Genomic DNA, 24,607 nt, shown 5'->3' on the forward strand with positions numbered 1-24,607 from the left:
GCATGTGTTTCTCTCAATACTGGAGTCAGTAATTAGAAGTCTGCTAAGTGATAGTAGAGATTACAGTGGTTAAAATTTCTCAAACCTTTTTTTTATTATTACAAGTGCCAAGGAAGCCAAGTTATCATTTGTCGATTCTCAGTTCTTTTTTGGTATATAACTTATTGCTTCTTTCCCCCTGATCTCTTGGAGCCTTCCTCACCTTGTGTGATACTGTGATGTGATCCCAGCTTAGCTCCTTGGACAGAGAACTCATTTGGGCTTTGTCCTCTTTAGGATTTCCTCTGAATTGTTTTTCTGCCAATCTCACTGAGGCTTGACTTTCTGACATCTGACAGTTCTTTCCCATCGCTGTATCCACTGATTCTCTGTGTTATCTTAATATGTCACTTCTGTTTATTTTATCCTTCTCCAGCTAGAAAGAAATTTCAGAAAAATGGGATGAATTTGAAATAAAAATCTGTTAGAAAGTGGTGATCATCTAAGTGTTAATGTAGCTAGTTTTACCCAAATGAAGAAAAATGAAGAGATAATACAAAATATTTTCATCCAAAAGCCAGTTTGTGAAATTTAGGAAAGTTCCAGGTAAAACTGCTTATAGGTAAGGAAGTCTTCCTTGGCATTTAAGTTTTCACAGAAGGGTATATTCAATATTTCCCTATCTTGGGGCATTTGCTGGGCTGAAGATTTACATTTCCTGCACAGCAGTAAGGTTCCTTGGAAAACCTAAGCCTTTACTCACTAGCCCAACCTGCCCTAGGTTTTCCTACATCTTTTTCATGAGGCAGGTGTCTGTCTTTACTGTCACTTAAAAGGAGCTTAAAATTAATTGAGGCAGACTAATATCTATATCAAATAGACATTTGGAAATAAGCTGGCGAAATGTTGCAGAAGTCTGAAATTAAGTTCTCCAAGTTATAGAGGCCTCACCTGGAAGAGTTAACTCAAGTTTTTACACTTTTCCAGGAGGAGAAGGATTTCAATTTGTAAAAATCACCAAAACAGCCCTATGTCCTTGTGTGAAAGATGCTATTAGAAACACAAAATTTGATTGTTTCTTTATAGTGAAGGTCATGCTCTCCAGTGCTGGAAGTGTTTATGTTCCAGTATTCCACAGGATATCAAAATACACAAAAGAACTGATGAACTCATTATCCATTTTTTCTGAACATGCTTTGCAATGCTACTTGTCTTTTATTCTTTTTCTGTAAACAATAGTACTCAGTGGCAAAAATCAGCAGAAAGTGGCAGAGGCTGAGAAATCATTTTATAAGGCTCAGCAGAAATGGGAAGAAGAACACCAAAAATGTGCAAAGGAGAAGGACGATATTCGTAGAGTTTACCACCATGAAATTCTATTCCTTGTCAAAGAAAAAAGTGAAGCAGAAAGGACTACTCAGGTATGATGTGTTCATAGTTGGAAAGTTGCATGAGATAGTGGCTGGAACGTTTTTGGTGCAAAGCATGGGGTCGTTCTGGTTTAACAAAAAAAAAAAAAAAAAAAAATCCCCCAAATAGCTGAATACTGCAGAATAGTTCTGAAGAACACTAAGGTTACACTTAGTGTGCTATAGTATTTCATGCTTTGCTGAAATGTGTTGTGGCTCTTTGTCATGGTAAACACCTAAACAAAGTTATTAGTGCACAGTGGTAGTGTTAGTGAAAAACACAGGGTGCACTCCAAAGGAAAATATGATTCACTAAGTGTCAACCCCTAACCTGCTTTCCATAGTAAAACCATCCAATTTTCCACTTTGCTTTTACTCCCTTGCCCATCGCTCTACTTACAGTTATCTACAGTTACAAAATTCCAGGAAATGAAAAAGACATACAGAAATGTTAAACTGGACTTGACTGCATTAGTTGTTGTTTAAAAGCTTAATTCATTTAAACTTGGCAGAAAAATATCAGAAATATCTGGGTCTATAAATTACTACTTTGAATGTATTCCAGTCTTTTGTGTTGTGTATTTAAGGCTTGATTTAAATTTCCTTAAAAGCTGGAGAAAGTAGATTTAATTACGGTCTTGATATGTACGGAAAAACGGGATTCTAAGCATGTATGCAAATCCTGGTTGGAAAAGCTGCACTTCATAAGCTGTAATTAAAGTTACCCTATTGAAATGTATCCCTAAAACACATTTATCATACTAGGAAATATTCAATATTTCACATACTCAGAAAAGTAATACCCTCTGCTTTCAGACGGGTTCATAGTGGGCTCTATCGGGTGTGCTTAGCACATCATCAGGTATGGGATAAAAGGTGTTGGGAGTTCGATAGTAAGGGCAATAGCATCACCTTGTGGTTAGGCAGAATATAATATTCCTTCACAAAAGCACTCAATTTTTCCTTAAAATGCATGTGAAATTGTGTCCTTTACACACAGGGTTTTTTTTGGTTGTGGTTTTTTTGTTTGTTTCTTTGTTTGTTTTTTTGGGGGTTTGTTCCTTTTTTTGTTTTGTTTTGTTCATTTCGGGGTTTTTTGTGGGTTTTTTTGTTTGGTTTGGTTTGGGTTTTTTCTTTTTTTTTTTCCCCCCCCCAAAAAAGAGTCGTGTTTTTCATGAGCAGATGTGTGCAGGTGACTACTGAGAGAGCCTTACACAGTCGTACAACATCTGAAAAGTCCAGGCTTCAAGATTCTGAAATCCTACAACTCATGCTGACTTGTTTAACAAGCTTGATGTATTCATGACAATTTTGGTCTGCTAATGTTAATTACATTTCCAGCAGAAAATGTTTCTCAGCCTTGAGTATTTTAATTACTTTACAGCAAACTATGTATTATTTATTTCACTTTTCCCAGCTCACTCTTGTTAATTTCTAGAAGATAAACCTGAAGCAATAAATATTTCTTTATCTTTCCAGTAGGGATAGAGTGGAAGTAGTTGTATATTTCTGTAAAAATGATCAAGTATTTTTTGCATGGTGGGAAGAAACTTGTTCACTGGCTTGCCAGTGGTTTGCCTCACAGGCAAAGCCAGAGGATTATCTTAAACTTAGTCTGTATGGTTATGGACTATGGGCATTTTGTCACAGTGACTCCACAGAGCTTCTGAGTCCAATAATGTTAGTAGTTATCCCATACTCTAACTTGATTCAACTTCTGAGTGCAGAAATTGAAGTGAGGACAGCTTAGTTTTATTATTCTCCTGTGAATTTCATGGTTCATGTAGATAATTTTTTAAAGTAATTCCATTTCTAAACAGAAGAAAATTCTTTTCAGAATAGCAGAAATTAAAATTATTTAGTCTGTGGGAGTAACTGTTTCTGAAAAAATGTCTAATTTTATTTGAGGTTCTAGCAATTAAAATCAGAACAAAATAGAATTTCTGTCCCTACGCATCACTTCATCAAATGCACTTAACCGTTTACATCATTGCCATCAATCTGGGAAAGGGAAGAGATTGGGGGAGCTGTCTTGTACTTTTTTAGAGAAACATTTCTTGTGGGAAATGGCTCTAATTTTAATATTATCACAGAAGGTCATATTTATCATCATTATCTGATGGTGAAAAAAGAACATGTCTGATGTTGGGTAGACAGTTCTAATGACATGTGCTAATGTATTAGATTTTAACAAGCTGTTCTGATGCAGTCTGTACTCCTCTTTTGAACTCTCTACTACACTATATTTTTTAGAAAAACTCTCTTAATGCCTTATTATTAGCATTATTTTTTTTTTTAGGACCTGAATGATGCACTGCAAAATATGCGCAGGAAATTGAGGGATGTGGAGGCAGAACACAATGGCTGCAGTGACATGCTGAGGCGCCAGGCCTTCGAGCTGGAATTCAGAGCTGACCGGCACCAGCGACTCATGAGAGAGCTTGAAGTAAGGCTTTGTCACTACTGCTATTAGTCTCAGTAAGCACTAGCACCTTGAACAACTTCATTTCTTGAGGGGTGGAACCTTCTAGTCAGGCTGTGAATGCCGTGTGCCTGATTAACAAAAAGTCAAACATCTGTTTCACATAAAAGGGATTTCACAGGTGGATGCTATTTACACTATGAATTTGACTTGAAACTGGTGTTGGAACAGAAGGTGTGGAAAGTATTTTCACATATAAAGTGAAAATACTCTCAGCAATGTGGGAATAGTGTTATTGCAAGATTTGTGAATTTTTACTACTGAGAATATTAAGCAAATAAAACTTGTGGGATGAGGCAAAGTTTAAGCCTTCTGACAGACCTTGTTGTGGAGTAGGTTTGGTAATCTCTGTACTGTTTTTGATTTTCTCTTAAGTGGGATGTCTGTTTTCAAAGTCTTTTCTTTTGTGTGTATGTCTGAGATTATAAAAAATTTAAATGTATTGCCAAGAGTTTTTATTTTAATGTGTTAATGTTTCTCTCACTTAAGTGCTTCTAATCAATGCTGTCTCACACCCTTGCTAGTTTGTTTTACTTTTCCAAAATCAATGTCTTCACTTGTATTTATGTAACACTAAATGTGCTCTTGTTAAACAACTTTTAATATTAACTTCTTTTTCTTGATCTCTGTCATGTCACTTGAAACCAAGAGTCATTTTGGGGTGAATTTTTCTTTTCAGTTCAGTCATCAGTCAAAGCGAAAAGACTTTTTTGGGTAGAAAATAGTACAGTTAAAATTACATGTGAATTTCCATTATAGCAGTTCTGTAGTTACTGCTTTTGTTAAAAATATTTTTCCAAATGAAATTCTGTGTCCAGGCCTTTATCTGGATGTGGTGATTGCTTTTGTGTTCATTGTAACTTGAAAGAAATTTTTTCAGTTTGGAGAACCTTTTTTTAAAAAAAGTTTATTAATAATACAGACAAATTCTTGAACTGTTTGTAGGCAATCCAAATTTCCAAATACATTCTTAGCATAGTCATTTGCATTTTTGTACTTTTCTAAATGTTGTAAGAATGGATAAGAAAGATGTAACAGTTTAATTCAGAGAATCTCATTTTGCTTAAACTATGTACGCATGTACAGGTTTATGTACATCTGTACAATGAGATGAAGTGACTAACTAAAGTATTCAGAATATTTGTTAAAAAAGAACTTCCTGATAATTGCTAGTCAAAAACATAACTGAACAGTTATAGGTGAAGGAACCGAGCAGTAAAAAAAAAAACCAAACTTGATTATTGCTTTAAAATATTACAGAACTTACAGATGTTCGTGGTAGGGAAACTGTAACTAGGTTAGATCTGCAAAGCAATCTGTTCTGGGCACCTAAGCTGGATATTAGGTGCCACAGCCGACATATTTTTGAGATATTCTATATTTTCTTGTCACCATATTGTAGTTGCTCTATTGATACCCATTGTATTTTGGCACTCAGAGGGTGTAGATATGTTGCCTCAGTTGACAATCTTAGCAAAAAGCAAACAGTAGGGGAGTAGATATATTCTTGATCTGGCATGTCTGCTTTCTGACTCCAGCTGCAGTTTTGATTATAAAAAATGCATCAAGAACATAATGCTACATCAATTTCTTTGAATAACAAGAAAATATTATTTTAATATTCTGGATATATTTTTATATGTATTTCTTGGTATGAACTTTCACAGTTCCAAAGTGCAAGTAGTTCAACAGTAATACAACAGGTTGCTGTATGGAGTCATAATACACTGAATGAACAGTCATCTTTGTCACTTTACCATCTGTCTGGGTTGAAATACTTTCCAAATGTACTTTTAGGCAGCTACAGAAAGAACTAGAAAACTGGAAGGAGATACTGAAGCAGCGAGAGCAGCACATTTGGAATGCAAGTACACTACACGGATGATGCAGGTAAATTTTTATTAAATATTTTGTAGAAGTTTACAGGAAAACTGTTGTTGAAGTTGTAAAGGTATGATCTTCCGAACATGTTAAGACCACTTACTTGCTTCAGTGAAAACACTGAGTAGATTTTTTGCAACAAGTGTCAAAATTGTAATAACTAGCATGGAAAAGTAGAGAATAGAAAAATGTCTTATTTTCAGGGAACTTTAAAATTAGTAAAATAGGTAAAAAAAAAAGTCACATTAATTAGTTTGAGAATTCTCAGCAACATATATTTCAGTGAGGGGAAAGGAAATGTTTCCCAGTAGTTAACATTTTATTACTGTTTAAATATTCTGCCCTGTGTCTTTTAAATGGGCACTTAGAGCAATTTGGAGATACAACCAACTTCTCTAGGAGTGAGAGCTTAATACCTACTGAAACTGCAGTTCCAAATATAACTTTTCCAAGTACATTTCAGAATCAAAGCCATGATATAAGCAGTTACCAGTAAAGTTTGATTATATGAAAAAATATAGTATATATACCTGAATATTAAATTTTTGTATTATTAAACCATATCCCTCAGGTTTGACCTGCCGAGTTATTAATATAATAAATAAGAGCAGTCCGACTCCTAGCTGGGTTGCAGCCAAAGGGGCTTTATTTCAAACGGTAGTGCCTTTTTATCCCCTTGGGAACACGTGACCAAGTAACCAATGGGAATACAGACTCCCATGCATGTTCTGGACTTCTTCTCCCGGGATGCCTCGCTCACATTCCCTGGACATGCCTTCTACATCTCCCCCTACAATTATTTAAGAGGGTCATGAAAACAGTGCAAAAACAACAGTGCAAATAACAGAACAATACATTATAAACTACCATAACATTGCAGCAACCCAGCACACCGCTTGCTTTGGCTTCTTAATAACTTGTATCTCTATAGAAAACATTTCTTTAACCTTTTTAAACTTTCTTATATTACCTTAAACCTTTATTCTCCTAAGGAATATAATGCAACCTGGAAAAACAGCTTTATTAACTTAAGGGCCTTAGCTCAACCGTGTCTTACCTATAACTTATAACCTTTATTAGTCTCAGGGTTTATATAAACTTGGGAAATTCAACTCTTATTTCAAAAACAAGGTAAACATAGCAAACTAAATTCTCTTAATGTGACCATGTGGCTAAGGTAGTGTTATTCTTGTAAAGCATTTGATGTGTAAAGCATTTGGTGATTAAGGTGCTTTACACAGTCATACAGCTCTTTTGTCCATTCAATCACACTTTCACTGATGGCCGTCATTCCACTCATCACACACACACTCATGGGTTTTGTATAGACTCTGCATTTTGCCACACTGGTCATCTTCAAATGTAAACCTGAAATGTAAACATTATTACCAAATGGTAAACATAACTGTGTTTATAAACTCTGCATTACTCTGATTCTTGCTGCTGTGATTGTGTGCCTAGATAGGGTCTGACACATCTGGAAGGAATCTATTTTAGTTCTTTTCCTGTAGATACAGGCATAACCCCTCTCCCATGGCACAAGATCCACCAGTCCTGCCCACTGCCCTGAAATTAGATCCTTTATCATGACTGGTGGTCTAGGAGAGGAGAAAGCCTGAGGTCTGTGTTGTTTTTCATGCCTACTTTTTTCAGCACTATCACAATTTAAAAAATTTATAACATATGTGGCTTTCCACAAACACTCTTGTGAACTACAGACAGATTCCCCTTTTTTCTGTTTTGTTAACATGTCTTTTAGGGTCAATGTGCCCTTTCTACAATGGCTTGTCCAGTGGGGGAGTGTGGAATGCCTGTAGTGTGAGAAATTCCCCAATTTGATAGGAAAGTTCTTACCTTTTCTGATATGAAGGCAGGTCCATTGTTGGTCTTGATTTGTTTTGGGGTTCCCAGGCTTGCAAAACAACTAAGCCAGTGTCTCATTACATCCTTGGCTTTTTCCCCAGTGTGTGCTGTGACAGTTATGTATTGTGAGTGGGTGTGAACTGTGACATGTACATATTTCAATGAACCAAATTCGGTGATGTGTGTGATATCTGTTTGCCGTATTTCATTTGCCGTTAACCCTCTGGGGTTAACGCCTTCCTGAGATGGCATGGAGGTTATCTGTTGGCAGTCTGGACATGACATGATTATGTCTCGAGCTTGACTGAGTGTTATTTCAAATTGTCTCTTCAGTGAATGCGCATTCCGGTGGAAAAATGAGTGAGACAATTTTCCTTGCTCTAAGACTCTGGGCATGGTGTTAAACATTGCTGCTGCATCAGCCTCCCAGTTCCCTTCTGCTAGGGGCCATGGCATTTCTGTGTGTGATCTTGTGTGCATAATGTACAAGTCAAACCTCCTGTGATTAACAAGAAACCATACTGAACGCATTTCAAACAACAGGTGACGGTTAGCAACATCTCGAAGGAATGAACTTTCAAGACGGGACACTAACCCTGCTGCATAACAGGAATCTGTAACAATATTAACTGGTTGTTCTGAAAACTTTCCCAAGGCAATACATATGACAGCCAGTTCCAGAACCTGTACAGAGCCTTGGTTCATGGTGTGTACCTCTCGTTCCCATTGTCCTGCATCAGGGTTTACCCATGCCACTGCAGTTTTTCAGGTCCGCCCAGATGCATCTGTAAAGACCATGAGGCCTTTTACGGGTTCATGTTTGTATCTGGTTGTGGCTTTTAAGGGTAAACTATTGATTTCTGTCCACAGTCTGTGTTTAGGGAAATGAATGGAAATGTCACCATCATAGCCTGCCAAGGCAACCTGGAATCCTGCATCTTCGGCTAGCATCCAGTCGAGGTTGTCCTTTGTAGCTGGGATGTAGATGGTTGCAGGATCCTATCCATCCAGCTCCTGCAGCCGTCCTCTGCCTTTAATGACAAGCTTGGCAAACATTTCATTAGCAAAAAAAGGCAATGCAGAAAGAATTGTGTCTTGCAGAATATACCACCTAAAGAGTCTTTCTGCTGTGCCTTTTGCAATCAGTTATGTCTATCTCGTATTGGCCTCATAAGCCACCAGCGTGCCTGTAATAAACATGGATAGAGCCTTCCTTAATCTTCGTTCGCGAAGCCTAGCCATGACTGACTGACTGATTTTCCATCCAAGGTAGGTCCAGGGCTGTGATCACTGGATTTTCTCTGGAGCGATCTGCAAACCTGCATCTTGGACAGCATTGGTTAGAGCAGTAACAGCAGATTGTAACTCAGTTTCTGTGGCCGTGGTTATCAATGTGTCATCCATGAAATGCTATATGATGACTGAGGGAAAATGCCTCCTGATGGGGTGAATAGCTTTTGCCACTACCATCTGACATATCCTTGGGCTATTTCGCATCCCCTGAGGAAGGACAACCCAGTGATACCTCTGCGTGGCTGTGCATTGTTCAGGGCAGGGATAGAAAAAGCAAACCTTGGTGCATCCTCAGGGTGTAGAAAGATGGTAAAAAAGCAGTCTTTTAAGTCAATTACCATCAAAGGCCACCCTGCTGGAAGCATAGCAGGTGAGGGGAGTCCAGGCTGCAATGCTCCCATGGGCTCTATGACTGTGCTAACTGCTCGTAAGTCCTGCAACATTCTCCACCTTCCACTTTTTTTGGAAATACAGAATACAGGTGTATTCCAGGGACTGGTTGTTGGCACAATATGACCTGCTTCAAGTTGCTCCTTTGCAAGCTCTCTTAGATGTACAAGCCGTTCCTGTTTCATGGGCCATTGATCCACCCAAACTGACTGCTCGCTTTTCCAGAACAGTTTAATCGGTCCTTGGGATGGCTTCTCAATGGCCCCTATTGAAAAACCTGGTTGTTTGCAGGAGCAATTCGCATGACTGTGCCAAACTGTCCGAGAACATCCCGTTCCCACAATGTACATGGAATGGGAGCAATAAAAGGAGCGATTTTTGCTACTTGTCCGTCAGGGCCCATCACTGTGTGTATTTGAGCACTCTGTCTGGGTCTTTGTGTGCCTCCCACCCCCTGAATGGTTGCTGCTGGGCAAACAGTAGGCCAGTCAAGGGGCCATTCAGAGTCCTTTATTACGGTGACATCAGCTCCTGTGTTCACTAAGCCTGTAAATCGGTGCCCATCAATCTGGCACGTCATGCAAGGCTGTATGGCTGTGATGGCCGTTGCCCAGAAGATTTGTGGCTGGCCTGTGCTCCCGAAAGCCCCTGAACCCTGCTCCCCCTCCCCTGCAGGAGACGTGCTGTAGAAAGGGATTAGTTGGGCAATTTTTTGGCCCTTAGGGATGAAACAAGGGGGTGCAGGAGTCCAGGCCATAATTTGAATTAGAGTCTATTACTCCAGGTAGCATGAATAAACTCATTCCAGTGGTAGAAGATCTCCCAATTAGTAGTGCATGCACCCCTGGATTAAAGGGATCCCAACACCTCGTAGGGATTAGTACTATGTCAGTGGAAGTTATGATGACTGGTTCTCGGTTGGATAAATCCAACCCAGCGCTGGCTGAGGTGGTGGGGCACAGATGGCGAGCCTGTTCCTGTGATTCGTATTTATTTGTTGTGCTGGGGCGCGCGATACTGCCCCCCACCTCCAGTTTCCCCGTTGTGAGGAGTTTCTTGGCCCCCTTCTCCTGTTTGGGTACCTGTGGGATGCTGCTGCAGAGGGTCTCCTTGGGCAATCCCTTTGAAATTCAGTGATCTCAGGGGCCCCACATCTAAAGCAACCATTTCTGGGTCTGGTTCCTTCCTGCACTTCTAGCTGGGCGCTTAAGGCTGTGGCTAAAGAGACAGTTTGGTGTTCCACGAAGCCAACACCCTGGCAGGCTCGAACTAGCTCAGCAGTGCTACAGCCCTCTGTTTTCAGAAGGGCTTGCAAAGCTCTTTTACAATCTGGGTTTGCATTTTCGTATGCCAGTTGCCTAAAAAGCATTTCTCTAGCCTCATCATGATCAATCTGCCTGTTCAAAGCAGCTTGCAGCTGATCTAGGAAGTGAGAAAATGGTTCAGTAGAACCTTGTAACACTTTTGTAAATGACAGGTTGCTATCCCGGTCTGTAGTGGGTAATTTCCTCATGGCTCTCAGGGCTAGTTTTGCAATTAACTTGTACACCTTCCGGGGGTAGCCTGACTGGGCATCTAATGTGGTGAAATTCCCCTCCCCGATTAAGTGGTTAGTTGTTATGCCTGCTTGTGGGTCGTTAGCATACACAGCACAGTTGTCCTGATAGTTAACCAGACACTATACTGAGTGTTAGTTAACACCAATTTCAGTAGCGTCTTCCAGTCATGTGGGGTGAAGACATACGTTGAACTCAGCGTCTCCAGATATGCGAACGTATTGGTTGAGGACACACCAGTCTCTCTTACCAATTGCCTCAGTTCCTTTGTCACCTCATATGGCAGAGGCTGGAACTGGGGGCCTGACGTGGGCGAAAAACCACTGGGCATGCATGGATAACCTGCAAATCTCCCACTCTGACTGCCTCCTCCCGACACTGTTCCCACCAGTCAACTGACTTTCCTCTGCTTGCCCCCTCGCTCCCTCCCAGTGTAACCATCCCTGGTCCCTCCTCCTCGTCCTCCAATGCCTCCCCCCCGTGGCCCCAGTAAAACCAGTTCCCCAAGGCAGGGTGGTGGCGGATGATGGACGGGGCGGCGGGGAGGGGCCAGAAGAGACAGGTCAGTTTCTGGTCCGTTTAGCACGCAAGATGACTGCACCCGTGCTGGTACACGTGGTCGCCAGTCATCCGCAGCATGGGGTGGCAAATAGGCTGGGTTCCCCTCCTCATCACTGCAACGGGGCCCCATACACCAATCCCATGGGCTGGATTCCTGCGTTAAAGGCTCTGTTCCCTCCCTGCGACTCGTGCTCCCGTGGCTACCAGTGCCTGACCCATGGCCTGATTTCCTCCCTTCCTCAGCAAATCCCTTGGATCTATATATATTTGGGTTATCTCTGGTGAGTTCCCCCCAGTTTGTGTATGGGATTTGGGCGGCAGCTAGCAGCCTGGTTGGGGGTCTGTGTGTTAGAGTGGGGTCAATGTCCCATTCGCTTATGGGCTCTGTGTAAGGCAGACTTTATTATTGTCCAGGCTGGAATGGCATTATTAGCTTGATGGTCTCCCGCCCGGGCTTTTAGTCTCATGCGGTTTCCGATTTTGTCCCAGATCTCTATGTGTAAGGCTTCTACAAGCAGCAGCTCTGGCGCCACAGATCTAATCCATTGCACCAGGTCTGTTAATTCAGCCCTTGTTGTCAGTATGTGATAAAGTCTCAGTAGGAGAGCTAATGCTTCTATATCCTGAGATATTTCCATAGAAACTATGTTTCCCATAAGGGATATTACCTTACTCTGGCCACTTTTCGCTCCACGTGTGTGTGGTCCTGTTCGGCTGCGGTTTTGGTTCCAGCTTGGCTGATCTTTCATGGTTCCTTTTTCAATCCGGTGCTCCCTGCGGCAGCTGCTGCTCTCTGGGTCTCTGCTACTGCTTCTCCGGCTGCTTCAGGTGACTGGGTCGCTCCTGGCGCGGCACTGAGGTCCGACGGCAGCTCCGTCGGTGGTGAAGTCTCGGCGGCGCGGCGGCATGCGGCAATTCCCGGTGGCAGTGTTCAGGCGATGCGGGGCTGCATTCGGCGGCGGCAGCAGCGGCAGTCTGTGAGGGTTCTCCGCTTGGTGGATTAGCATGGTGGTCTGGGTGGTGGTGGGATCCCGTGGCAACTGCTATGTGTCTGGCAGTGGTGTGGGCGAGGGGGCTCATGTGGTGCGCGGGAAGCGGTCGCTGCGGCGGTCCACGGCAGTGGCGGTCCGCATGGTCACGGCGCTTGGTGCTTGGCGCTTTGGCGGCAGCGGCGGTGCGGGGCTCGTGGGGTCCCGCAGCGCGCGGGGCGGGCGGCAACGACGGCTGCAGCGGTGGCGGCTGCAGTGACAGGGTCCCAGCTGAGTGGCATGGCTCCCCCGCTCGGCTTTTTGAGCGGTGGTGCCTGCAGTCGCTGCTTAGGAGCGGCCCCTGCCACGGTGCTGGCTGCTTATGCTGCCGCTCCCGGTTCCTGCTGCTCTGACCCCCACTCACGGGGTTGCCGGCTCCTCTCCACTTTTCGCCGCAGCTGCTGTCCCGGTCTCTCAGCTTCTATTCTTCTTTTTCTTCTTCTCTGTTTCCATGCACTTTTCCCTATTTTTTTTCTGAGCTCGTTGCTAATCTGCATCTCTCAGTACCAGCTGAGAACTGACACTTCTAAGACATCTAAATTTGTTTTGGTAAAAGATTCCCATGTTCTGTAACGAACATGTTCCGAAATCTACTGATTCTCTTGCTACAAGGGTTTTTTAATTTGGGTCCTAATACAGGTTCTAGCCCCTGAGTCGGAAGCCACGTGTAGGGTTATTAATACAATAAATAAGAGCAGTCCGACTCCTAGCTGGGTTGCAGCCAGTAGGGCTTTATTTCAAACGGTAGTGCCTTTTTATCCCCTTGGGAACATGTGACCAAGTAACCAATGGGAATACAGACTCCCATGCATGTCCTGGACTTCTTCTCCCGGGATGCCTTGCTCACATCCTCTGGACTTGCCTCCTATATTGACCCAGTAAAGCAATTAGGGTTTATTTAAAAAAAATTGTGAAAAAGCTTAATGTCGATTGCTTGATAATTTCATACTAACTAACAAGCACTTCACACTGGATTTTTAAAAAACTAAGCAAGAAAAAAAAGGTAATTTCAGTGGTTTTTTTCCCCCTTATTTTCTGAGGAGCAAAAATAAGTATTGCCATTCTTCTGTCAGTTATTTTCTTATTCTTATGGCCTTCTCTATGTACAGGCACTTAAATTTTTGAAATTATGAATAAACAACTAGAAATAATTTCCTGTTCTTAATTTCCTCTCTACTTTTGCAACCTACAAAGGAACTGGGATGGTAACATTCTTTGTAGTTAGAGACTTATATTTTATGGGTAAATAATTGGTAAGATTTTCTTCCTTGTTTGTATACATTAACAAGCTCCATGTGTGCTTTGTTCTGAGTGGAAGTTTAGCCTTTATTGTTAATCCCACACTTTCATGTATCTATTTTAAAAATAGAATTCCCCCAGAAAATTCAGTAATATTAATAACTGAAAACAGGAAAATCCAGACAGAATTTTTGAACTATATGCATTAACACATCCATATTAATACATGCGTTTAATGCTTTCTGTGTATATACTTCCATATAGAATTTATAGAATATAGTTGCCTGTAAAGCAGAACAGAACAGAAAACAGTATTGAAGACCTTTTTAGTTTTTCCTGACTTGCTTTAAATTGCTTTCTTATCACTTGGTAGTTAAGAATTCAAGAACTCGAAGAAGCTTTGAATTCAGAAAAGGGCAGCTCAGCAGAAGCTCTTTCAGTGTTACAAAATATGAAGAGAGATTTCAGAAAGCCAGCAAATGCAGATGAGAGGGAACGAAACGTGTAAGTTTTCCTCTGAAGCCATTGTAAAATGGCAGTAGACAGCTTGAGTACCACTTATAGTTTACATTCCCTATAATTTCATTCAGTAGAAAACAACACAATCTAATGCAATTTGCCAAACCAAGACAAAGGTTTAGAACCTGGTAATCCATTAGTAACAGGTCCATACCAGTAATCTTACAGGTCACTTGTGAAAGCAAAAATGCTGAAAATAATTATGATGGGGTTCGCCCTCTAGTGGTGTTTCGGAGAAGTGTAGGAAAACATATCCGGCAGGTTTAAAGAGATGGGTTTTCTATACCCACTTGTATTATTACGAAAACATTGTTTTCCAGTTCAGTGAGCTATATGAATATCTAAGGATACTGTAAGAAGTTATGTATCATTTATAGTGGTTAATATTTGTTTTCATCATTTGAATAAGTGTAGAAATCTTTAATCGGTTTAAAAAAAAAAAAAAAAGAAAAGAAAAGGGGATCAAGTGTGAGAGAGCAGATGAAATTACTTGGGATGCCTTTCCTGCTCAGCACAATCTGCTGTGTCTGTGGTAACAGACGATTTTTGGAACTTCTGTAGATATAGAATGTGCAGTATTGAGTCTTCTTCATTGGCTGAATCAATTATATATTGGGGTGAGAAAGTAGCACAATGAAGAATGGTGTTGGAAGACAGAGAACTGAGTAGGTGAAATAGAGGATAGTAGTTTGTGAAATTTAGGGAAAGAGGAAGTTTAAGAGGATTAAAAATGAGTGGTGCACAGTGAGGATATGGGAAGAGACTCAAGGTAATAGAAAAAGTTAGAAAACACAGACTTGGCCTCACTTTCAGTCTAGGATTATATGGATTAGTATACATAGGTATTTATGTTGACTTTCTCATGCAAGGATTAGTGGAGAACAAAAGAAACTGGTTTTCCTACAAGGAAAGAAGTTTGTGGCCTGAATAATTCCAGATTCATGGTTATGTAGATGCTTTTAGTAGGATAGTTCAAACCTGAGCTATCTAAGCACCTTAGAGCTCTTTATTAAAATTAGGCCAGAAGAAATTTGTGTGTAGACTTGTGCATTTAGGTAAACCATTTAGAGTCACCTAAAAAAAATATAAAGCTTTTTTTTCCCCTCTGAAAGAAAAGGAAATAATTTTTATGATAAAAATTTGTGAAAATGTTTAAAATACACTATGGTAGTAATCTAAGGTGGTGCTTCAGGAAGACTGTGGTCTTCACAGCTGGGAAACTGAATTAGTGTATTTCAAGATTTCCTATGGTAATAAAATAAGATCAATTAGTTAAACTGTAATCTCACTCTGTCCAGTTGTTTTTGCAGCAACATAGGCAACTCTAAACTAATACCTAGTTATTTGGTTTTTCCTTGAACTGGAGAAGACCTGTCATTGATTTGACATTTTATTAGGTTTTTGTTGTTTTGTTTTTTAAAAAGCTCCTTTCTGTTCAAAACAGCCTTGTTTGGAGGAATGACAGTTGGATCATGGATTTTACATAACAATCTAATCTGCACTTTATGAACTTTTAAAAAATGTTAGTTGGATATGAGAATAATTTTTGTCTAATATCCAAACACTACTTATCACTTATTACAATCATCTGTTGCTTTAGGCAATTACTCCTGGGAGCTTCTACCAACTGAGTTTTTTCAAAGCAAATTACCTTCTCTGATTTCAGAGAATACAAACCCTACCATGAAAGTTAACACAGTTAAGTTTTGGTGGTTTTGTTAACAGAGCTTGAGGAAACAGAAGCAGCTTATCCTTACAGTTTTGTTAGTCTGGACACACAAATTTCCAGAGGACAACAAAGATAGGTGGTGAATATCAAGATTTTTCTGAGATGGACACCAATATACTCTGTTCCCTAGAGGGAATTATGTGGGGTACTGCCTCATCTGTTTCCTGTGCCCTTTTTGTTCTTTGAAACATTGAAGTATCAGTAACATTGGTGAATATCAGTGATTGTTTTCACTAGACACCTTCAGAAACAGTAAAAGAGCCTTTGATTTATTTACCTTTGAAGGCTGTGGCCCTTGTACTCCAGAGAGGGTCAGGATCTTGGCTTTTTTTCCTAAGCCATAGTTTGGCATCCTAATTTATTTTCCCTTTTTCTAGAAGAGTCACATGAGTTCGTCTTTAAGCCTTTGTCTAATGAACCTCCAAAACTTCTTTGTTCTGAAAGGACTTGTTCCTTGACATTCCCAGGACTGAAATGAATTGCTCTATAGTTCCCTGGTTTCTTCTTTTGCCCTTTTCCAAATACAGGTGTGACATTTGCCTTTCCCAATTTGCCAGGGACCTGCCCCAATTTTTGTGACCTTCCACAATTATAACGGGAAACCTTGCTGTGCCATTGGCCAGATTTGTCAGAACCTTTGAGTGTAGGTGAGCTGGCCTCTTCAGTTTCTATGGGTTGAGCCCTTAGAAGTTATCCCAGACTCAATCTTCACCTATTGCTAGCAATGTTTCTCCTTTGTGAGCCCTTTTTCCTGATCATAGATGCTTGAGAGACCTTGTCAGAGAAGATTGAGACAAAAAAGACATTGAGTTTGGTGATCATTCTGTCTGCTGTTGATAAATTAGCTGGTTTGTGTGGAAGCCAGTCCATTTCTGTTTATTATATGTAATTTTAGAAACTGTATCCAAATAATCAGTTGAATTCATGACTGGTAATCTAACACAAGGCCTGGTAACTGAGAAGAACACAACCACTTCTTGAAAAGTCTTTCTCAGAGGGAATATATGTTTCTTCATTTCATTAAAAAAGGCAAGCAACTTCAGAAGCCATATGATATGCTAACATGATATGTGCCATATCTATTGATTATTTTTTAAAAGTACACAGTACACTTGACAAAAGTAATTTTGATAAAAATGTTCTAATGTGGAAACTTTCTAGATTACAAAGGGAGCATTTCTCCTCAAGCAAGCAACTGAAAGAGATGACTGAGGAAAGGAAGGAAAACAGAGGTCTCTCTGGGAAACTAGACCTTACCAAAAGCAGCTCCAGCATGGAGGAAGGTAAAACGGTAAGACAAAAGGCCTGTGGCACTCACTGTTTAGGCTTTTTTATACTGTGAGAATAATCTGCATTTGCTGCCCTGTTTTATGTTACTTTCCTTTTTTTTTTTTTTGGTAAAACATGAATAAATATATCCAATAACTTGAAGAAGATAATTTGAGAATGTATTTTAAGTGATATGCTGTGTATTTAACTGAAGAGTTATTTGCAGAAAACAGTTATTTTAAAAGTATGGATATGAGTAAGTTGTGTTCGCATCTTTAATCAAGAAAGCATTTTGTAGATATGGATTATGATTTCTTGTGAAGAATGTTCTATCTTTCTACCCAAACTTTTTTGTCAAGTTTTATTAGCTACCATTGTAGACTTGCTTATTTCTATTTCATGTAACTTTTTTCCCCTTTCCCTTATTTTGGTGTGGATTTGGCACATTGGATATATTTTACTGGATTATTTTCTGATATCTTTCTCCTCTTATGTGACCAGTTAGGACCTTCCCACTGTCTCTACCCAACTCGACATTGACACCCAGTTTTTCTATCCCATTGCATAGCAGCAGGAACAAAGGAAAGGTCTTAGCATATCTAGAAAATCTTCTCTCCTTTCATTGTGTGATAGCATTTGCAGTATTTCTACACTTAGGAACGTAAACTTTGTTTGGGTACTGGCTTGCAAATTTCTCCTCCTTCTCTCTCTTGGACCTCTGGGTGTGGAAGGTATATGTGGTCTGTTCCCTGCTGCTGACAGGCATTGTGATAATCATTGAGAGACCTGCAGAAGGTCTTCAGATTTGTTGGTGTCTTCTGTGCAGCCGATGGAGTTATTCCATCCATTGTCTTACTGTTATCCACTGCTCAGGAAGATTGGCTCTGGATCCCTTTCCCCACACACAACGTGGGGGAGCCCAGTTCTGGTTCCATCTCCATCTGAAGAGCCATTCTGACGTCTTGAGGGATGGGGAAAGGGAACTCCAGGGGTTTCTTCAGGGGTTTCTGACCCTGAGCCTGGAGGGGAGAGGTGCCCTCCCCTCCTCCCAGCACCCATGTGGTCCCATGGCTGGCACAGAGACAGCACACCGGCGTGGAGAGGAGGCAAGAGAGAGTTTATTGCTGGGGATGTTACATTTATAGGGTTAGGGAGAATCACAGGTTAACCAATTAGAAGTCTCAAGGGCCTTACAGGAACACCCAATCACAGGAAGGGGTTAACAAGGTCCAATGAAACACCTCAGGACATCTTCCCAGGACATTCCTGCATGGGAGATAACCGTTGTTGTGGGGGGTGTTGGGAAGAAGAAACACGTGTTTGCAAAGAGACCACAAAGAGCCATTTTAAGACGTTTAAACAAGTTTCTCATCAGATTTAGTGCTACAATTGGCAATTAATAAACTGAGGAAAAATAAAAAAAAAATCCCCTTTTACCTCTGGAAGAATAACAGCTTCTTCCATGCAAATATTAATGTGTTAAAAGACATTTGCTCTCCTAGTTAACCTAAAAAAGTCATTTTATCAGACACAAAAGAAATACAAAAAGATAAAAGCAACTATCTGCCCTAACTACAGACAGCAATTGTTGTTATTCATGACTACAAAACATGATTCCAAGCTGAAAATTATCTGCTAGAAACCTTAAGCACTTGCTAGAAATTGCTGTGATACTGTTTTCCTTTTTCTTTTGTGTTCCTTAGTAAAATGTACGTTATACTTGACAAGAATGCAGGACAAAATTCTGTTCATGGTCAAGGTTTCTAGTAGTGGAAACAGGATTAAATGGTATACTCAAAATTAGCATGTTACTGGAAGGTAAAAAACTGCCATAAAAAAGCATCTCTGTTAAAAGAACTGTCATTCACAGAGGGGATTGTTTTAATTGTTTTACTGGAACAGGACTGTCTTGAACATGTAATAAAAATAATAATTTTCTGAGGAGTTGTATTAGTGGTCCCCTATGAGATTAGATATTTCTTACCTTGGGTGGCTCTGTATTTTTCCTGAAGACTTTTGTAATCTTTTGGGAAGCAGGAGTGCCTGTATGTAGTCTTGTTTACTCAGCTTGGACAGATTTTGTTTTTCTTCTCAAAATGAAAAAGCAGAAGACTGTAGCAGAACCTGAGTACAGATAACATTAAATATACTGTTACTGGCCTTCACTACTGTGTGAAAATGTCAGTGTGTTCTCTTTCCTTAATTTCCCCCTCCTGCTTTCTTGATCTATTCACTATTTTCTTATATTTTATACTATTGTTAGACATCCCAAATAAGTCTTTTCCACTCTAGTTTGATAATCTTATGTTGGTTTCTCACTGTACTATTATAAAACAATGGTTTACGGTCTTTGTTGTTGTCGTGTTTAAGATACAGCTTTCTATTTGTTAAGTTGTGTATATTTACTAAAGATATGAAGGCTGGAATTTCTGCTACATGCTATTGTTGATGAAGTTTATTCATAACTTACATCAATTTATTATACTATGGACTAAATTTAGTGTAAATGAATGAGACATGGCTTGTGGGATTTAACTAATGAAGTCGTAAGCCTATTTTGGCTAGTTATGTAGTCAAACATAATCAAAGCAAAAGCATTTTTTAAAAGACTTTAGAGTGACAGCGTGTTGTGCTGCCAGGACAATCAGACAATTTTCTGCTTGCGGGTGTTGGAAGTGGGTACAGTTTGAATGTACCTGAAAGTATTAACATGAATGAATGAATTGCATCTACTGATAGCATGGAGGTTTTTCTCTGTAGCAGGTCATGGCTGTGACCCCTGCAGGACTGGGCTTTGTTTAAATACTTTATTTATATACTTTTTTTACAAAATGCTGTCTAATTAGAGAGTTTTCTTACCCTGGCTTCAATATGCATGACTGCAAACATTAACAAGGAATTGAGGAATTCTGTAAAGGTTTGAGAATGAATTTTGTGGGCTTTGTTTTCAGCCGCATGCAGCTCCTATTATACACCTAATGGATTTCTTTTGATTCTAACATTCCTCAGATACAACAGTTAATTTTTTCTGTTTGTTTCAGGAGGAGGTGCATGTTCTCCGTAGCTTATACCAGCATCTGGTAGAAAGCTGTGTGCTTACAAAGCAACCAGAAGTTCCCATAGACAGTTTGTCTTGGTCAGAGCTTTGTGTCCTCGTGTATGAAAATATTGATACCCTGGTCTTAGACTTCAGGAGGGCTCAAGATAAGGTAAGTGTCCTTAGGCATCAGCTACCTCTGCTAAATTCAGTGACATTTGTCCACACCACAGTCTCATTAAAAAAGAGTTATATTCATCTTCTTTCAAAAAGAATTTGGACGTTAATAATTGAATACCATTAATTATGGCTTGTCTGTATCTCAGTTTGATGACTGAAGTCTGTATGAAGTCGCTAAGCTCCACTTTCTGTGCCAGGCATGCTGATAGCACTATCCAGTATTAGCCACAGGAACTTAATTAAAAAAAATTAAATTAATCTTACTGATGAAACAATTCAAGGAACATAGTAATTTACGATCTTAAAGCAAGTCTTTATTTTTCCATAATTCAGAAGAAAAACACACTTACTCCAGGATTACTATCTTTAAATTATGTGTTTATGTTTCAGAGGTACTATTTGGAAGAATGCCAGTGTGCGGTTTTTTTGCTTAATTGTAAATTTTTGGTTATTGTGTCTGTATTCAGAAACACAATAGGAAATATCTACTTTTGTAAAACATACCAGTATTTGTTTAAGGGAGAAGCTGTAGTTTTCTGAGTGATTTTAGTATGAATGAGCTTACATGGCCTTTCCCTCCAGAAATCCCTGCATTTTTAGGACTTTAAATCAACTGGCTCCAGCGAGTAACATATGCCACTCTTTTTTTGGATTTCAGTTTGTGTTCTAGGTCCATCGATCAGCCCAGTCCTACAGTCTAATAGCATAATTTCAGGATTTAGCGCCCAGATATTTAGTTCCATAAGCATAGGAAGGGAAAAGTTCTTTCAGATATTTCTCATCCTCTGGAATTGTGACCACTCCTCTGGCCCAAGCATAGGACAGAGCTCTGGTTGCACTGAATTGTTTTAAATCTGCCCATCATTTAATAAATAGCCCAGCAGTCAAAAATTACTAAAGAGGGGTGGAATAAAATCCGGGTTATGTAGATTTGATGCACATTTCTATTTCCCTTTTGAAGCAGAGGAGTAAAGGGAAGGGAGTAAATATTGGTTTTAGTGTTTGTAGGGCTTGTGTCTTATTGTTTCTTCTTTTTTAATTAAGTGTTGTTATTGAGAGTGATTATGAGGTCTTTGAAGCTCTTCACATGTACTTAGCAGCTTTTCTGGGATTTTTGGGCTGTGTTGTTACCTGTGTTGTACCTGCTTTCTTGAGAACAAAATCTTTCTCTTGCAGTTCTGTGTGATCGATATTTTCTAGTAACAAAGTGCAGGTGTGTGCATTTAGAGACCACTGTTAGCTTGATTTATTCCTACATTTAATTTGCATGGAAGTGGCAGTGCTAAACCACATAATTAATTCCTCCATGCTTGTTGAAACATCATAAATTAATGAGCTACTTGTGAAGAAAAACACTCTATGCTGGAATTTCCTGAAGTTGTTTTAGTACTTAATTATAATCTGGAATGTCTTTGCTTTACAAGAAAACAAAACAAAAATATTAAGGACTGTTTTTTAGTTATTATTTGCAATCATCACAAACCTCTAAAGGACTGGTATACTTGGACTAATAATTTAACAGCACAAAATTTCATGCACTTTAAAAAAAAAAAAAAAAGATGGGAAGCATCCAGTTCAGATTTCCGACAAAGAAGGCAACAAATGTCTGGAAGGTGATATAAGGATGGGAAAACTGAAAGTAAATGAAATTCTTTATTCCAAAGTATCTTTCAGTTTTGTTGTAAGTTTCAACTAATTAATCTGTTGTGAAAGGATTTTACTTACTTTTAATAAATATATTGAAGAAATTAGAATTTAGACTTTATGCTGGAATAGTCTGTGCTTAACTTAATAGGTACAGTTAAAGTAGAAAGGTGCTTAGAGATAAAATAATTCCTTCTTTTTAAATGCTTGTCACATAGATATCTCACCTGGAACATGTTTGCAAGGACAAAACTGATACTATGAGGGATCTTCAGCGGAGCCAAGAAGATGCTTTTCAAAATATAGCTGAACAGTTGAAAGCACAGGACCACTGTTGGCAGAAAGAAAAAAAGCATCTTGAACTGCAATATTCAAGTCTCCTTGCTGAAGCTCACGCAAGAGCAAAGGTATGGCACTGTAAACTTCTGATTTTTTTTTCCTTGTGAATACTTAATGGGTTATTTCAGTAGTTTAAGTCCCTTAGCAATTTAAGGTTGCTTAGGAATTTTAGTTTATCTTTAAAGTAAAAAAAAACCAAAAAACCTTGTGCTACTATTAACTTCAGTTCTAATAAGAAATAAATGACTTTTTAAAAGCATTCTGAAAGGAATTTGGTCTACAGCCCTGATTCAGAAGCCTAATTTTGTCGATAGTTGCTAGTGATATTTTTTTTGAGAATATTGAAGCTATGAGGTTGAATTTGCTTATTTTAAGACTTGCATAGGGCAGCAGTTACTTTTTCAGTGTCTGCTTTGCAAAGATTGTAGAGTAACAGTAATGTGGTGTCTGGGGGTAAATGTAGGTATGTACATTCTGACCCCAAGAGCCAATTAGCAGCTACAGTGGTAGATTTCAACAGTGTCAAAGGACTCTGTTTTACAGATACTACAATAAGCAGTGGTTCAAAAGTGTACAGCTGTCATCACTGATTGTTAGACAAGTTATTTGCATTCTAAAATGTTTCCTGTTATTCTACAACCACTATTCACTGTCTTTACAGTCACATTCTTTACACCTGTTTAAATTAAAAATGTTGCGAAATAGAGGAAATAGTTATGCCTTGTTATTTGTGACTTACTACAACTTTACTTCATCAAAAAATGCTGTATTTGATACAGATTTGGGGGCTGGAAGTCTTTGCACACTGAAAAATGTATATATATATATATATATATATATATATATATATTTAATCTGTCTAATTTTATGTTCCAGAGTCTTCCTTATTCTTCTCTTGCTTACACTACCTTTGTTTCTGCTTTGTAGAGCAATGTTCTTTCTGAAATTGGAGCATGTAATTTCCTATTGTTAAGTTAACTCATAAAACTGTATTGTGGACAACCATATGCTGTTGGACCTTCTCTAAGCTATCACAGTACTAGTTGACTGTTGTCAGAAATCAGGAGTCCATTTGTTGTTGAAGACTGGAAATTTTCCTCACACTATTGATCTGGTTTCATACATCTGATTCTGTAACTGTTTACTAGAAGAAATACTTTTATTATCATTACTAATAATTTTTCTTACTTTAACGTGTCATTTGAATGTGAAAATATTATTTTCTTTTAGCTTTTTTCTAGGTGAAAATGATCAGGTTAACATTTTTTCTGTTTTTTTTTTTTTTTTTTTTTTTTTTTGTTTTTTTTTTTTTGTTTTTTTTTTTTTTTTTTGTTTTTTGTTTTTTTTTGTTTTTTTTTTGTTTTTTTGTTTTGGGTTTTTTTCTTCCCTGTTATCCCAGGAATACCAAGAAGCAGCACAGCAAAACAGGGAAAGAATGTATGCCCTTGAAAAAAACCAGGAGAAACTGACCCATGAAAATATTTCTGTGAGAAATACATTAACAAATGTTCAGAGGGAGCGTTCATCTCTCCTGGCAGCCTGTGCACTGTTATCTGGTACCCTGTGTCCCCTCTACAGCCGACTATGTGCTATGACTTCCCAAAAAGACCTTCTCCAGGATCAGGTCAACTTTTATGAACTTCTGAACCAGAGGATTGAGACTATAGTTCATAGTTTCCCTGCTGAAGAGGAAAACAATCAAGATGAAGCCAGACGAAGACAAAGGAGAGCCAAAGACCTGGTTTATGTATTCCGAAGAGCTGTGATTGTAGTTTTGGCAGCCAATAGACTCAGAGCTGCAGCCCGGTCTTCTACTTCCCTCTTCACCTGGACAAATGGCTTAGAAGGAGGCAATGGGATTCAAGTTTGTGTGGGAGAATCTGAAGGCAGACGTAATGTGTCACATAAGCTAATTATTTTCTTCTTTTGATAAATGTTCTGTTAAATTACATGGCTAGCAAATAAGAAAGAGCAATATTATTATTACTAGAGTGTAAAGACATATTTAATGATCCTTTGACAAATATAATTTCTGGATTTATGATTTTTAGATTTCTTGAGCAATCCAATTTCGCCTAGAAGTAAATACCTAGTCTGTTGAGCGTTGCAAATAAAGTTGCAACTACACACATGAACTCACACTTTTTGATATCCTTGATATTTGTGTTATGGATTTCAAAATTAGGTGCTACTGCATCTTTGCTGTGGT

The 24,607-nt window shown here is 39.1% G+C and overlaps 1 protein-coding gene across 5 annotated transcripts in view; it reads left to right on the forward strand.

Annotated features, from left to right (window-relative positions):
- The window catches only part of LOC135407742 (coiled-coil domain-containing protein 171-like), a 47,419-nt gene that overhangs the window by 8,242 nt on the left and 14,570 nt on the right, over window positions 1-24,607 (forward strand). For 4 of the 5 annotated variants that reach the window (XM_064643065.1, XM_064643067.1, XM_064643068.1 and 1 more), the window contains 8 exons: window positions 1,219-1,400; window positions 3,688-3,834; window positions 5,668-5,760; window positions 14,055-14,185; window positions 17,091-17,220; window positions 20,240-20,407; window positions 22,278-22,466; window positions 23,798-24,290. In XM_064643065.1, coding sequence (XP_064499135.1) covers window positions 1,219-1,400; window positions 3,688-3,834; window positions 5,668-5,760; window positions 14,055-14,185; window positions 17,091-17,220; window positions 20,240-20,407; window positions 22,278-22,466; window positions 23,798-24,290 — 1,533 coding nt within the window. The remainder of the gene's footprint in view (window positions 1-1,218; window positions 1,401-3,687; window positions 3,835-5,667; window positions 5,761-14,054; window positions 14,186-17,090; window positions 17,221-20,239; window positions 20,408-22,277; window positions 22,467-23,797; window positions 24,291-24,607) is intronic. The other variant, XM_064643069.1, reaches the window with a different exon arrangement.

This window comes from Pseudopipra pipra, chromosome Z (genome assembly GCF_036250125.1).
Source record: "Pseudopipra pipra isolate bDixPip1 chromosome Z, bDixPip1.hap1, whole genome shotgun sequence".
In the NCBI taxonomy this organism is placed as follows: domain Eukaryota; kingdom Metazoa; phylum Chordata; class Aves; order Passeriformes; family Pipridae; genus Pseudopipra; species Pseudopipra pipra.